At 62.1% G+C, this 16,003-nt stretch overlaps 1 protein-coding gene across 4 annotated transcripts in view; it reads right to left on the bottom strand.

The window, feature by feature from the left end:
• GLIS1 (GLIS family zinc finger 1) overlaps window positions 1-16,003 on the bottom strand; it is a 218,912-nt gene that overhangs the window by 8,740 nt on the left and 194,169 nt on the right. For 3 of the 4 annotated variants that reach the window (XM_079778049.1, XM_079778052.1, XM_079778051.1), the window contains 3 exons: window positions 10,815-10,976; window positions 6,095-6,205; window positions 2,817-2,949 (listed from right to left, as the gene is read on the bottom strand). In XM_079778049.1, coding sequence (XP_079634175.1) covers window positions 2,817-2,949; window positions 6,095-6,205; window positions 10,815-10,976 — 406 coding nt within the window. The remainder of the gene's footprint in view (window positions 1-2,816; window positions 2,950-6,094; window positions 6,206-10,814; window positions 10,977-16,003) is intronic. The other variant, XM_079778050.1, reaches the window with a different exon arrangement.

The following is a 16,003-nucleotide window of genomic DNA, read 5'->3' on the forward strand; positions in this document are numbered from 1 at the left end:
TGGCAGCGATGCCGTCCACCCAGCCACTGCCTCGCTCGCCCACACCTCCTTCCCCAGCTCGGCCAGGAAGGCCCTGGAGGGGGTTCCGTGGATGGAGCTGGCTTGGCCCTGCTCTGCTCACCACTCGTGCTGTCATCTTGAACCAATTTGGGGGCCTGATAGCTTGGAAGGCCTAGAATCCTGGTAAATCCTGCACCCTCTCCCTCAGCCATGCTGACCTCATGCTTCTCACGTCCTCACTGCCCCGGGTCTGCTAACGCGACCTGCCAGAGAAGCCGCCGAGGTTCCCCATGAAGACTGCAGGTCCTTCTGATGACAGACAAGCTCGCAGGGGCTTCCAGTAGTCAGACAATGACAATTCAGTGTCTCCCCCACCAGCGCCTCCCTCGCCTTCACCCCCCTGTTCGGGACTCCTCCATCCTAGCACTGCTTGACACTGCCCCTGCTTCCCCAGCCTTTGCCCGGCCTCAGTGCAGGTCCCTGGTGGCCCCGCCTCCTGAGGACGAGTTCATGAATGAGGCATGTTGAACATGTGAACAGACAGTGGATGGAAATGAGGGGATCACCACATCGTGATGAGCAGGGAGAGTGGGGAGCCGTGGGGCTCGCCAGGCCTCTCCCCAAAACGCACCACTTCAGGCTGTAAATCAGCGTCATCAATCATCAGCCGTGAGTGCTTAACCTCTGGCCCTAACATCTGTTCCCAACTGTGCTTCAGGCATCTGCCGGGCGCCCGCAGCAGAGCCTGGGGGCCGGAGCTTAGGAGACCAGGACTCCTGAGTTTGCCTGGCTGGTCCTTCCCTCCCTGCTGCCCGAGAAGCTGCTCGAGGTCGGGACCAGCACGGGGCCTGGCACACACTAGGTGCTCAGTTTGGCAAGGTGCAGCTTAGCAGCAGGAAGCGGCAGACGAGTTGGTTAAGGGCACAGCCTGCAACCAGATGGCCCGCGCCCCAGCCTCTGCCATTTACTGGCGGTGGGACCTCGGCAAAGAGTGGCTCGGCCTCACAGGAACTGCTTCCTCACCCGGAAGGGAAAGCGCATCGTGATGGGCAGGGAGAGTGGGGACGCCACGGGGCTTGCCAGGCCTCTCCCCAAACGCACTTCAGGCTGTAGAAAGCACGTGCTTGTTGAGGTTTATGTCCGTTAACACTTGCGAGTGTGGTACCTAGAACAGCTCCTGCACACACTCGGCAAATGCTGGCTGTGGCATTACTAAGAGATGGATGAGTAAACAGTTTCTCATTCACCGTGAGCCACAATGGTAATAATGATGCTGATAAAATGGTCAGCCATTGGGTTTATAAAGGCGACCACGTCCACAATCACATTTGTCATCACAGCAGGTCTGGCGGGGGGACCTGATGCCCCAGGCAGGGAAGGCACGCTCCCTCGTTGTCCGACGGGCCTGGCAGCGGCTGCCACCCAGTGCTGCTCTCCGGGGTGCCGCCTCCGCGACTTTGTCCTCAGCTGCAGCATGGGCTCCCTGGGGACTGAATGAGAGGGTGTCTGCCACGTGACCAGACCAGCCAAGTGCTCGAGAGACGGTTACCGCCGGCCGTGGGCTGGCATCCAGGAGAAGCAGCTTCCCAGCTGGACCTGCTAAGGACTCCGAGGGCCTGAGTCCTCCCAGGTGAAAAGGATGGGCTGCAGGAAGCTACTGCCCCTCAGCCACAGCCCTCTGCCCTGCTGAGCCTCAGAATCCTTCTCCACACAGAGCTTCCCGGAGTCATTACCAGCTGCAGGGAGCTGGCACTGGAGGTGTAAGCCTTCGTCCCTGGGCGGGGTCACCCCACCGTCCCTTCTTGTCCTGCTCTTTTAGCAGCCCTGACCCCATGCGAAGCAGCCCGGGCAGGGGAAGGGTGGGACCCACCCTGAGCTGTCCCCGCCCTGTGGGCTGTCTGCACACACACTAAGCGCTCTGACAGTTTCAAATCTGCTGCTACTTCAATGCTGAGAGGAAAGAATAAAAAATTGGAAAATAAAAAATGTTTAAAATGGTTGGAGTAATTCAAGAAATCCCAGAGGGTGGGAAAGGCTTGCTGCTCTGATCCTGTGGTTTCGGGGGGGGGGGGGGGTCGGGGAAGGGGGGGGGGAAGAAGCTGGGGGGGGGAGCGGAGGGGAGAGTGCTACATTGTCAGCTGGAAGCCACAGGCCACACTGCCCTGTCCAGGCTGGAGTCCCAGCAAGCGGCCAGGAGCTCCTGCCGGGCCTGAGACCTGCCCATGGCTGGTGGCCGTGGGGAGGGACATGCAGGCTGCCTTGGGGGACCAGAGCTCTGAGTCTGGCCGGAGGAGCCTTTAGGGACCCAGGGGCTTGGGGGCATCTCTGGCCGCAGAGTTTAGCAGTGAGCTGGAGTGACTGCGGCCACGTCGCCCACCCTCACACAGCCTCGGCTCTCTCCTCTGAGCAAGGAGTCCCGGTGGGGAGTGCATGGGGCTTCCAGTCGAAGCCCAGGCCTGACCAAGGCGGGTCCTGAAGGAAGGGCAGGGGCTACCTTGGTGGAGAGGAGGCTGGTGAAGTGTGTACCCGGCTCCGAGGAAAGAGGGAGCGCAGGGTGTTCAGGAAACTGTATCCGGTGTGCCAAGGGGGGGGGGGGGGGTCAGGAGGCGCCAGGCCTCGGAGGCCGGGCTGAGAGGAGCCCGGCTTCCTCCCCTGGGCAACGGGAGCCACAGATGAGTGTGAAGGAGGGTCTCCCTCAGCAAGTCATGCCTATATCGCCCCGTGGGCCCACACAGCATCACTGTCTTCCCGCGGGGCTGGTGGCAGTGAAGGGCCCTCCGGGCTGTGAGCCTGGCCCTGCCTCCCAGCACGCATACCTGGGAGCAGCTCCTGGCCCACGGCTCGGCCCCCCTTCCCGTCGCCGGCAGCCAGCTGTGTGGACGCGTGGAGCTGCTGCAGGGCCAGACACTCGGTCAGGACGTCGGCCTCGGTATCAGGGCCCGCGTGCAGCTGGGGAGCAAGCACAGGGAGAGAGGGTGTTAGCACGAGACAGCCGGCCCCCAGCAACCTCGCTTTAGGGGACAGGGCGGGAAGGATGGTGGCCCCAGGGCAAGACCCTTCACCTCACTGTGCCTCAGTTTCCTCGTTTGTAAAATGGAGCTAACTGTGTCCCTCAGAAGGTTGTGTGAGTTCAGGCGTGAGAAGCAGATGCTAAGACGAGATTGACCAGGCAAGGATTTTAACGGGGAACGTTTACGTGAGAGCTGGACAGGCTGGGAGAGATCAGACCACCTTATAAGTCTGACCCCATGGGCAGGGAGGGGAAGGAGGTTCGTGGGAGCTTCCCAGACGGTCATGAAAAGGGGTCTTGCCTCAGCACCAACATTAGGATGGGTGTCAACAGTGCAGCTGGGGCCTCCCATAGGCAGGTTCCCGTAGCTGCCGCAGAGTGAAGGGGTGAAGTGGGAGTGAAATAGAGTTGTACATTGAGTGTTTCCCGCCTGCCTCTACCACCCCCACCATCTTTCTTTTTTCTTGGCATAGACGCAGCGGACATAGTCCAGGGCTAGGGACAGAAGACCTGGGTCCAAACCCTCCTCCATCTCCTCTTCTTCCCTGCGGACACTGGGCAAACAGCCTCTCTGGCTCTCCCCTCCCCCGCCTGTAGCAACAATAATCCCCTCGCCCCGGCTGCGGTGAGGACCAACACATGATGGTGCAAGCACACGCTGCATGTGCTGTGTGAAGGGCTAGCTGACTGCAGCTGGCTGCGTCTCACAGGGTCCCACCGTGGGCACTCAACCCATACACGGCCCTGAGCTCACTGCCTCAGAGCAAGGCTGGGCTGGCACGTCCTTGGCCAACAACCCTCAGCTGTCCCTTAAAGACAGACTAGAGCCTGGCACCTCTCCAGATGGGGCCGGGTGGGGACGGGGCGGGGCTGAGTGGGGCCCTAGGGACACTGGGTGAGGAGTGGGCATGCGCCTGGATGGGAAGGGCCCCTTCTCCCAAGGAAATCCCAAGGCCCGACTCTGAGAACCCTGAAGACGGACTCGTCCAAATCCTCATTTTACCAGGGACAGACCCGACCCAGAGAAAGCGAGAGCCGTGCCTCCTGTCGCACTGCGGCTGCGAGTCAGCCCGAGGGTTTTCCCACCCTCTCAGCCCAGAAGGGCCAGCACCCAGGTTTGGGGAAGGCATGCCCAGGCTCCCAATGGGCTCTCAGCTCCTTGACCCAGCAGCTGTTTTCCATGTAAATTAAGTTTCTGGCAAAAGAGGGCCCGAGCATGCCTTGCAGACCGCAATGTCGATCGGATTAGGAGCAGCGGGAGAGGAGCATTAAGGGAGAAAAGCATTTCTAATTCTCTCTGAAACGCAGCGGGGCTGCCAAGGAGCTGTCATAATACAAGGGTCGCCTTACCCAGAGAGATACATCATCCCCGATGGCTCTTAATGGATGCTTATTGTTGGGAGGTTTGCAGCTCGAGGCTCCAGGTCCCTGGGGCTCGGTGTGAGCCAAGCATGGGGCCTGGGAAAACTAGGGCAGGATTCGGGTCCTCGGGCACCAGGCCGGCAGGGACAGAGCATCCCTGGCGTGGAGCCTGGGCTAGTCCCTGTCCCCACTCAGGCCCCTCACATGAGGGGTGGAGAGAGCTCAGACCCTGGCTCTGTCACTCCCACGCTGCACAGCGCTGGGCAGATTTGTGAACTCTCCGAGCCTCAGTTTCTACATCTCTAAAATGGGAAAACAAGTGCCCACTCCCTAAGCCTAAATGAGACACAGTCTGTGAAGCACCAGACACGGGGCTGAGTTTAAGTAGCCCCCCATTCCCGGGGATGTGGTGTTTTCACCCCTGAGCTCAAGGCGCCTGCTTTGACCATGTCCCTTGGCTGCTCTCCCGCGTCCTGGCCCCACTGCCTGGCCCCACTGCCTGCAGGATGAAGACCAACGTCTCAAGCCCGGCTGTCTCCCCACGACAGTCTATCCCACGGCTTGCTGCCTCCAGCACCCAATCTCGGCACCCCCAGCCCGTGACTACAGCAGTCTGTGCTTTCTCCAGCCCCCAGGCCGGTCTGTGCTTTATCCACGGCCGTGCCCATAGCTCTGAGGACAGCGCTCCGAAGACAGGGGTGCTCCATAAATCCTGCTGAGCAAACGAACGGGCTCTTCCCCGCTCTGTCACGCCGACACCCCCAGATTGGGCCCTGATGCTTCTCTTCGCCCCACACCCTCCCTGGCTCTCAAGTGTGCCCACTCCCATGCCCCAGCGGTCCTACACAGTATGGGTAAAACCCAGCCAGGTGGTTCTGCCCCAAGTCGCAGCCCCGTCCCTTCCGCTGTACGGGGCCCCTCAGCAGCGCGCACACTCCTTGTCCCAAACGGAACCCGCTGCTTTCTCCTGCAAACCTGCTTCTCTGTCCTGGTCAGCGGCACCACCCTCCGGCTGCCCCTCCAGGTCTGACACTGGTGCTTCTCTGCCCAGTGCTGTTCTAAACACTCCACGTGTCTGTATTTACTCACGGAGGCCTCGTGGCCACCCTGGGAAGCAAGTCCTCAATTGCCCGACTGGACAGCTGAGGAGCATGAAGGAAGAAGGTACTAAGAAACGTGCCCAAGGCCACAGGGTAGTGGGGTGAGCCCGGCAGGCTGGCTCCGGATCTCACGCCCCTGCTCCTGGTGTGATTTCTTCTGAGACCCTCCTGTCCCCACCCTGACGGACTAAGGCCCCCTTCTCTGTGCCCCTGACTATTCTCAGCATACCTCTTCTGCAGGCTTTATTAAATTACACTGAATTCACTCTATGTCTGTCTGTCTGTCACCCACCAGGTCCCCACTAAAGATGGGGACCATGGTTTTCCATTTTTGCAACTTCGAGCCCTACACAGTGCCTGACGTCAAATGTTTAATAAGTGAGCCACAGTGCGTGGGCAGAGGGATGAGAGAGGAGTGGGGTGGTCTGTCTGGCTGGCGGGGGGTGAGGACGTACGTTCAGGGGAGGGGTGTGAGCCGACGGTGGACGATGGACAGCAGCATCCTTGGTGAGTGGAAGGGCGAATGCACACAAGGAGTGCGGGCTCCTGCGTGAGGCCGGACATGGGGCCGGGAGGCCAGGGGGTGTCTGCAGAGGGGGGCCTGGAGCAGAGGCCGGCTTACCTTCTTACGCACCTGCTGCTCTTTGGCCGAATGGGCCTTCACGTGCTTGCGGAGGGAGCTGGGGTCCGTGTAGCGCTTGGAGCAGCCGGGGATCTGACAGGCGTATGGCTTCTGCAACATCAGAGAGCAGAGTGGGTGAGTGAGGGGCCACCGCCGGGCCTGGGTCCTGCTGTGTGGCCTGTGGTGGGGAGGATGACTGGCGAGGGGCAGGCTGCTGGCTCATGCCCTGGCCCTCCCTCCGTGACCCTGGCCCGAAGGGGTCTGACTCCGCCAGCCCTGCTCAGGGGTGTGGGGAAGGTGCCAACCTGGTAGTGAAGGAGGGGTCTGTGTGTCAATGCCACCCTATCACTGGGCCCTCGGGTCAGTTGCCTCTCCTCTCTGAGGCTCACTTTTCTCCTCTGAAGAATGGGGCCCACTGAGGGTCCTCCCAGCTCACCCCGGCTCTAAGAAAAAACACCCTTCGCAGCCCAGAGCTGCGGAGAGGCAGCAAGAGCACACAGAGTGACATGTGGTGGCTGCCTTGGAGAAGAGGAGGAGGAGGAGCAGGAGGAGGGGGAGAGGGGAACAGAGAGGGACAGCGTGGGGCAAGGGGGCACGGTCATGGGGTCAGGCGGGGGTATGGCAGGACCCGTGGCTAGCAGCAGCTGACCACCCCTGGCAGTGGCGCCAGAGTCCCAGACTGCTCTCTGGTCCTTCCCCGACCATCATGGGAGGCCAGGAGGGAAGTGGGTCTCAGACACAGACCTGGGGCGGCTGAGCATCTGCGCCCTCTGTGCCCCTTACCCTCGGGGCTCCCATCGCTCTCCTTGAACAAATCCATGCCCACGGCCTCCCTTGGTTCCCGCCTGGGCTCCACCTGCTCTCTGTGCCTCCAACCTCCCCCCACAGAGCTGGCCCTGCTCTTCCAAACCCTCCATGACCCCCTGGTGCCCTCGGACACAGCCCATCTCTGGCCACAAAGACCCTTTGTCACCTGGGCCCTGCTCCAGTCTTCACTCCTCCTGCTGCCCCTGCCTCTGGCTCCCATCACTTCCCCGCCGAGCCCTCCTCGACTCTCCTTCCACCTCCACCCCCCGAGCTCCCCACGGAGGCACCGTCCACTGCGCTGCTGGGCTTGTCCAGCCTCCTCCTCAGGGAGGGTCCCGGTTCCTCTCAGGCCCCAGGACGGACCCAGGGCAGGGCTCTGTGGGCATCACTGGATTCTGGGCCCCCCCACGGGGCTTCCACAGCACCTGCTTGGGGACTCCAGCGGCGACTGGGCTCGAACTCCCCGGGCTTCCCTTTTTTAACACATCCAGTGGCTCTGACTTCTCAGTGTTGGTAGGGGGACAGGAGGATGTTTGCAAGAGGTGGATTACGTATCAGGGATTGCTGTGCCCGCCGACCCACAAGGTAACCCTGCCCTCTGGACCCTGGTGAGGTTGGCTGGCCTCGTGGGGAGAGGAAAGCAGAAAGAGACAACCATACCTTGGTGCTGCCACGGAGAGTTGCCAGTTAAAGAAACGGAGGAGAGCAAAAAGAGAGACAGGGCAGTGAGCGGCTTGCCTTGCTGAAAGGAAGGTATGGGGTGGGAGGGAGACAGTCTTCCTCAGACCTTCCCCCCCGCCCCCAACCTCACAGAGATGCAGACATACATGCACATGCAGACAGACAGACACAGGGCCCCTCCCCGTAGGCTTGACCCCCACCCCGACATATGCACAGACACACACACACAGCCCCTCTCTCACGGGCCTCAGCCCCTCCCGAGTCTTTCTCTCCTGCTCTCTGCTCTGCCCGGCTCCAGGCGCTGTCCCTTGGGGACGCTGATACAAATCCACACGCTTTTGTCAAAAAGCAAACAAACAGAGCTCCGTGTGTGCGGCACACTTGCCGGAAAGAGGGCACCGGGCCCATCTCCGTGATTGTTTTTCCAGGGCCTGACGTGTGCAGAACATTCCTCCGGCCCAGCTCCCCCACGCGCCCTCAGGAAACCCTGCGCGTGCCCGCGCCGCAGCCAAGTCCCCCGCCTGGAGTCCCGGCCGCGGCTCCAAAGCCTGGGTCCTCACGCGGGCTCTCAGGGTCCGCTGCGAGGAGGAGGAGGAGCCGTGCAGCGCACAGAGCCTCCTGCCTGAGCTCCTGAACCGTGCTCCAGGGCGAGCGCCCTCCCGCAGGCCCCTGTGCGCACCGCACCGGCTGTCCCCGCTCGTCCGGGCTCACACCGACCCTGGGAGAGGCCTCTCCACTTTGCAGATGAGGAAACCAAGGTTGAGGCGGTGACGCCTCTTGATCCGCAGCCCTGAACTGTCCAGAGAAGTGGGCAAAGGAGGTGACCAGCCCATGTTGCTGATGGGAAAACTGAGGCCAGAGTAGGACAGTGGCTTACTTAGGGAGTCTGTGCAGTCAAGAACCGAACCCTATCTGGGTGCCTGGGACACAGCTGGATTTGGCCAGCATTCTGTCAGGGCGTCATAGGACAGGAAAGGAGGGACTCATATTTGCAGTGCGGACGGTGCATCAGGCTAAACACCCGTCACTGCCGCCGATTCCCATCTCTCTCTGGCAAGGTTGGTGGTTGAGGAAACTGAGGCCCGGAGAGGAGAGGGGGCATTCCTTGGACCCCTGGAGCAGGTGGAGGGCCAGGGTCAGGACCCAGGCTGGTCCCCTCCAGTCTGTCCCACCACTTTCCCGCCCATGGAGAGAATCCATGCTCTCTGGGGCCCGAGGGGAGGTGGGGCCGGGGCCGGGTTTCCTCTGGAAAGAAGACCCAGACTCCACGGGGCTGACCCTCTGGGCTCTGAACCTCGGGTGCTGGGGAAGCAGCCTCACCCTGCGGAGCTGCCCGGGATGTTTACGAGGGGATGGGCGCAGGCAGGGGCCGGGCTTGGCGGCTGTACCTCCAGGGCTTCCCCAGGACCCTCTGGGGCCACGAAGGCCAAGATAAGGGCTCATTCGGGCCTGACCTGACCTAGCCCCGAGCTGTTCACACGCCAAGTGGGGGCCAGAGGCCTGTTGCTTCAGGGCTGGGTCCAGGAAATGCAGTGCAGAGGGAGAGAGGGAGGGAGGGGGTAAGTCAGGGTGGGTGACCCCTGAGAGGCCTGGAGGGACACTGCCAGGCCTGGGAGGGGGGTGCAGAGAGGCCTGGTGCTACTGGGACTGCCTGTGGCCTCTGGGAGATGTAACCAGGGGCCTGGCTGGGCCCCAAGGGCAAGGGCTAGGCATACGAGAAGGTAATGACAGCAGGGGGTTTGCTGGTACCCCTCCTCCCTGCATGTCCCCAACATAGCCTGTGTCAGTGCAGCCTGAGAGGGAGGGGTGGGGGGTCGGGTTCAGGTCGGGGACAGGGCTCGACCTGTCTGCTCAGCTCCAACAAGGCACCCCTGCTGCCCCAACAAGGGCACTGGGCGTGGAGTAAGAGAGACGCGGGCTGCATCCCAGCTCTGCCACTTGGCCGCTGGGTGACGGTCAATGCCTCCATCTCCCTGAGTCTCTGTTTCTTTGCAACATGGGGATCATGGACCCCACCTTGTGGGGGAAGGTTTGTGTGATTTGGGGGCTGAGGGGAGAGGTGTAGGACATGCTGCCTCGGTCCCCACCTGGACCCAAACAGGACCCTGCTGTTTTCTGCCATCCCCCATCCTTTTTGGGTCTTAGTTTTCCCAGCTATAAAAGAAAGGGCTTGGACCGAAAGGACCCGCTCTGACCTCTGCCGTTTCACGGCCTCCGGCTTACCCTGGAGGGGCCGGCTGCCCTCTGGGCCGCTGTTTCCTCATCTGCATACCTGTGCCCTGGGCAGGCTGAGCTGGACGGCCACTCAGGTCTCCCGGCCCCCACCCGCAGAGTTCCCCAAACATGTGCATGAAGAGCAGGGACACAGGCAGGAGGCCCCGACGTGGACTCTGGCTGCAGACCCGCCTTCTGCGGCATGCAGGGGCTGGGGTCCTCCCAGGCCTTGTGCACCCCCTCACACAGGCCCTGCGAGACTATATGAGGCCCGCCCCCGAGTCAGCTCTGCCGCGTTCGCGCTGAGCAGGCACTGACGCTCCCAGAGCCCCGCTTCCCTCACCTGGGAGATGGGTCAGAGACCCCTGACTGGCCTTCAGTGCGATCACGGGAGGCCATAGGGAGGGCTCTCTGAACCGCCGAGCGCTGTGGGCACAGAGCGCACGCTTGGACGGCTCTGGGAAAAGCTGCAGGTTACCCCACTGTCTGGCACAAACAAGGGAAAGGAGGTGATGGGGAGTCTTGAGCCATGCTCACCTCAACTCCTCACCCACTGGGCTCCAGGGGTAAAGAACAGCCTGTCTCCGCAGCGGGAGTGGGGTGGGAGGAGCAGGGAGGACCTGCTCTGGGGGTGGCTGATCACTCAGGCCTGGCGACAGGACGTGGGATGGCGAGCCCACCTCTCCCTTGGGAGGTGCAAGGACACTGGTGCCCCGGCAGAACCCACAGTGGTTCTCACCTGGGGGAGACTTTACTATCTCCGCCCCACGACACTGGGCAATGTCCAGAGAAACCTCGGCTGTCACAGTGGGAGATGGGCGGTCACTAGTGGACAGGCCAGGGACCCAGTACACCCCCCAATGACAGGACTTCCCTCTCTCCCCAAACTGTCCTCCTGCCCGAAATGTCAGTGGGGCTCCGGGATGAAGGTGGGGTTTCTGCCGGCTCCCGCCTGCATCAGACAAGTGTGGGAGTGTGCACGTCCCCCCACTTCCCCTTCCCCCTCCCTCGGGCCTACCGTGTCGAGGTGGGTGCGCTGGTGCTTGGCGCGGTCGCTGGAGTTGCTGAAGGCCTTCTGACAGCCCGGGTGCTGGCACAGGTATGGCTTCTCGCCCGTGTGGCTCCGCAGGTGGATCTTGAGGTTCTCCAGCCGCGAGAAGGCCTTGCTGCAGCCTTCAAACTGTGGGAGAGGCTGGTGAGGGGCGCTCTGCAGCCCCGGGGGGCCCCCCTCCCAACCTGGACATGCCCCCAGCATCCTCTGCCCTCCTCAATCCGCACACCCCGCCCTTCCTGTCCGAGGTCTCCAGGCACCCGATTAGCTCCCCGTGAAGTGCTCAGGGCCCAGGCTCTCTCCGGGAAGCCCTGGTAGGTCCAGAAAAAGGGCACCCTGACTTAAAATGGCCTCTGGGCTGCAGAAGACAGGGGCCTTTCCGTCTGTGGATCTGGAAGGAGCCCTGCCCCAGTGGCACCTGGAAACCATGGCTGCCGTCACAGACCAGCCGGACGGCCGAATGGCAGGGCACCTTGTAGCACATACAGCCCTGGACCGACAGCCCTTGACCTCCCTGTGCCGTAGTCCTTGCCTGCAAACGTGAGACTGTGGCCACCACTCAGGGCGATAGGAGAGGCCCAGGGGCAGGACCCTGGCTGTCAGGGGCTCTGTCCACCGAGCGCAGCACCAACACTGGCCGCCGTCAGAACAACGGCCACACGGTAAACTCAGTGTCCTTGATGAATCGTTTGGCCGTTTAGCCGTCCAATGCCCACCACATACCAGACCCCATGCTGGGCAGTGGACGTGCAGTGGGTGCAGCACAAACCCCCGAGGCCTCTGGTCAGAGAGGGGTGGGGTGGACGGAGAGCACCCAACGCAGCACCCCCTGTGGCCCCAGGCTGCCCTGGTCCACAGCCGCTGCCCAGGCCCGACTCTCCCTGGAACCCCCTAACTCCTAACCTCCTCCCTCCTCTCCCCCTGCCGCCCAGAGGAAGGCTCTGATGCAGAAACTCCTGTGCTCTGCTTAAAGCCCCTTGGGCCTGGCATTCGCACCCGTTCCTGCCCCTCCTGGCTCCCACCCACACTCTGCAAACAACAGGAGCCACCAGGCCATTTCAAGCCTTTGTTCGCCCAAGTCCCTCAGCAGGGACTGTCCTCTCTCTAGTAACAGTCCGTCCAGTGCCCCCCGAGCCTTCAGAGGAGCTCCAATACACCTGGCGGAGGCGGGCTACCCGGTTCCTCAGCCGGGACTGGCTGCTCCCTCCTGCTTCCCCCACTGCCGTCCTGTCCTGTCCCCGCGGAGCTGCCATGGGTGAGGGGAGACGGACACTGACCCGCACCTGCTCGGTCCCTGCAGGCCTGGTGCTGGGTGTTTGACAACCACGAAGTGTGGGGTCTCAACACCCCCTCTCAGACGAGGCTTCCCGTGCTGGCCACAGGGCTGGGACAAGGCAAAGAGGACGCAGGCCCCGTCGGATGCCAACGCCCGGGGGCTCTGCTCGCAGCTGCCTTCCCGGCGCCGGGCAGGGGGAGGGACCCTTGAGGAGGATAAGACCAGAGGAGGCCAGTTCCCTCTCTGGAGCCGTGGGCTTCACCCCCTAGGCCAGGACTGGGCTGCCTGCCAGATCAGGACCCCCGTACCCCACGCCTCTGGGCCAGGCAGCGTGTCCCCGGGGCTAGTGCTCCCACAAGGGTTCGCTCGGGCTGCCCTGCGGGAGGAAGGAGCGGACAGCGCCTGCTGTCCACACTTGGAAGACGTGGCTCCCCTTTCTGAGCTGGGCACTGGGCTCCTTTTTGCCCCCGTCTCCCAACTTTAAAGCCCGTTTTCTCAGCCCCGAGAGGTCCGCGTCCCCATCTGGCAGTACAGCACCCTGGTCACTTCCCATACAGGCTGCTGGTCGGACAGACCGGCCCAGCCCTGTGCTGCGAGGAGGAGGCAGAGAGAGCCCAGACGTGGGTCCCCTCCCCAGGAGGGCGGAGCCCGGGGAGGCACGCACACCCTCGGAGCAGAACACACGGCCACAGCTGTCCCGGAGGCGGCGGGGTCGGAGGGGCGTCACTGAATGGGGGGCGGTATGTGCTGGGAGACACGCAGTCAGTCACGCCAACACTGGTGCATTCGCCCCATTCAATCCCAGCTGAGCCCTGAGCAACGCCCAGGACACCACGGAAGAGGAGGTGACCAAGAGGAAGGCCGAGGGGAGGCAGGCCGCGGGGCACGCAGTGCGGGTAGGGCAGAGTCCCGTGGAGGCCCCTCTGTGGCTGCGTGTAGAGTACATGTTGAGAGTGTGGGGTGGGCGCTAGTGGGTGAGAAGCCTACAGGAGATCAGAGGCCAGAGAGTGGGGGCTCCGACAGCAGGACTCCACCTGGGGACAGGGCCCATGAAAGCGCCTTGAGAAGGGAGGACACAGGTCAGACGTGCACTTGAGGAAGACCCCCCCCTACACACACACACACACACACAGGCTGCTGGTGACGGGGGCTGGGAGAGGGGACCGGGGACTGGGGGGGAGAGGCAGGTGTGGCATCATAGATAAAGGTCACCGGGGCTGGACCCGAGGCAGAGGTGGCGGGGTGGGGCGGAAGCCAGGCCGGACGTGCCCCGGGGGTGAGGACAGGACCCAGAGACAACGTCCAGCCTGGGCGAGCTCCCTTCGCACCTCGCCCTCGAAGCCCGGCCACACGTGCGGGCCGAGCTCTTTGGGGGCTGGTCCAAGGCAAGCAGCCCACAGCTGGATGTTAGAGGCTGCTCCGCTCCCTACTTCCAGATGTTGTGCCTTTTCCATGAATGACAACCATAAGGAAATCCTTTTTTGGGAGTAAACAGGCCACAGGCTGCTCCCCTTGCTTTCCCCCAATGGCCTTGTGCCAAGTTCATCCCAATGGGGGCGGGAGGGGGGGGGCTCAGCTCATCCCTTTATTCCTCTCTGGCCCGAGCCGGGAGGAGGACATCTGAAGCCGAAGGGCAATAAGCCGAAGGGCAATAACTTCTCACATGCTGTGTGATTTCTCTGAGTTTGGAGGGGGGGGGGGGGGGGGCGGGGCTGACTCTGAAGATCAGTATGTCATCTCCTCCCCTCAGGGTTTGTAAGCCGGTCTGGCCAGCCCTCTGTCCCAGCACGGTTGCTCCCAGACCAAATTGAGCCCCTCCTCAGATACCTTGCCTTCCTACTCACTGACAATTTAAGCCATCCATTTTTCAAAAGCCTTGGACCTGTAGCTTGTTCACAGTCGTCTGACCCCGCTCTCATCTGCATACACCAGGTGCCACGCTGTAGCCGCAGGGAGTGAGCCACGGAACTGCCCTGAACAGCACGCCCCAGGCCTGGCTGAGCTGCTCCCTCCACCTGGACCCTTTCCTCCCTCCCTCCACATAGCAGACATCTACTCCCTCTGCTCAACCTCCCCACCTCCCGGCCCCTCCCTGGCCACACCCTGCACACGTGGGTTAGGATTTCCCTGCACACTCACTGTGGTCTGCTCTCCACGTTCCTTGAGGGCAGGACTGGCATCTCAACCAGGGAGCAAAGGGTGGGTTAGACATGCCATCCAATGGGGGTAAGAACAGGGGTGCCGGGGCCTGGGGGTGCATGTGCCCTTGTGGGCGCACTTCCTCCCTCAGTGTTCATCAGGGTACCCCACACCTGTGCCCGTGCCCGTGCCTCGTCCTGCCCCCGATACTTCCCGGAGCGGAGTTGCACGTGGGGTATAAGAAGCAGGCTGTCCTGATTTGGGGGTGGGGGCTGTCTCTCTAGGTAGAACCAGAGGTAGCAGCAGGTGGAAGAGGGTGCTGCCCATCGGGACTGGTCTGGGTGAGGATGCTGCAGGGACCTCTGGCAGAGCAACGCCCCTCAGGGCCAGTAACCCAGTCATGCCAGGGCCCTGTGGGTGTGTGGTCCCTGCTGTCCTCCCCATCCCACAACCACACGGATGGGCTACCGAGCAGGGACGAGGGCAGGAACATTCCTGGGTTCAGCACTGTGTGCTGGCTCTGCTCGGCCCGATGGTGTCGCTCGCACGATCTCTGTCCTCTCCTCGGCCCGTGTGAGAAGCACTCCTCCCCACGGTCAGGAAGAGGTGGGGGCAGGGGGGACCAGCACCGTGGTTACAACACAGACTCTGGGGTTGGTTGACCTGGGCTTGGGATTGGCGGCTCCACTTGTGAACGATCCCAAGCAAGTCCCTTCAATTCCTTGAGCCTCGGTTCCCTCGTCTATAAAATTAGGTGAGTTCTACCAAACATGGACTGAATGAAATAATGCACAGGAAGTGCTTATCTTGACACCAAGTTCCTGCCCAATATTGTAAGGTCACAGGGCAAGTAAGCAGTGGAGTGGCATTCTGCCTGGGGTGGCCACGCCCAGGCCTGTTGCCCCTCTGCTCAGTGGAGGGGGCGTGTGGCGTGATGGGCTCCCATGTCCTGTTTCCACCTCTTTCTCCTTAACCCCTCACCTTATTCCCCAGTTAGACCTGAGCTGTCCTCGCTCACCTCAGGCTTCACTGACCCACAGAGCTAAAGAACAGAGGCCACTGACTGGTCTGCCCTAACGCCCTTGCCAGGAGCAGCCTCCATGTCCAATGAGAGCGAGGCAGACTTTTGGGGTGGGAATGGTTTGCAGGGGCTCCGTCCATCAGCTGTGTGGGGGCTGGGTGGGCAGCAGGGAGAGGGCCCCACCACTGTTGTGTTATGGGGGTACAGATGCTGCCAGAATGGAAATGTGGAATTTGGAATTAGAAAATGTGGAATTAGAACAGAAATGGAGCCAATAGGCACATCCCTGGTTTGGGGCCTCAGTTTCCCTGTAAGGGGTGGAGGATGGGTCCCTCAGGCAAGGCCACTGTGACCCAGGGTGTAATGACGCTGCCATGGAGGCTGCACCAGGGGGCGGGCCTTCCTGGCATTCTTCTCCCACCCCCGTCCCCGGAGGTCCCAGGGCAGGTTTTGCCCTGGACAGACCCTTCCTCCCTGCTGTCAGTGCCCAGGTGTGCAACTCCGCAGAGCAGACCTCCTGGGATGCCCCCCGCCAATCGCAAGGGTTGGGTATCTGTATGCAGGGCGCAGGGAGGAGAATGCTCCCACTGTGCCCGAGGGCACGAAGCCTGGACTAAGCCACAGTCCGACCTGCCATCTTCTCTAGAAAGAAGTAACCCATCGATCTCCAACATGAGGCAGCAACGCTGGACCAGCTGTGGCTCTAAAAGTCTCTGATTC

The sequence above is a fragment of the Cnephaeus nilssonii genome (genome assembly GCF_951640355.1).
Source record: "Cnephaeus nilssonii genome assembly, chromosome: 7".
NCBI classification, from domain to species: domain Eukaryota; kingdom Metazoa; phylum Chordata; class Mammalia; order Chiroptera; family Vespertilionidae; genus Cnephaeus; species Cnephaeus nilssonii.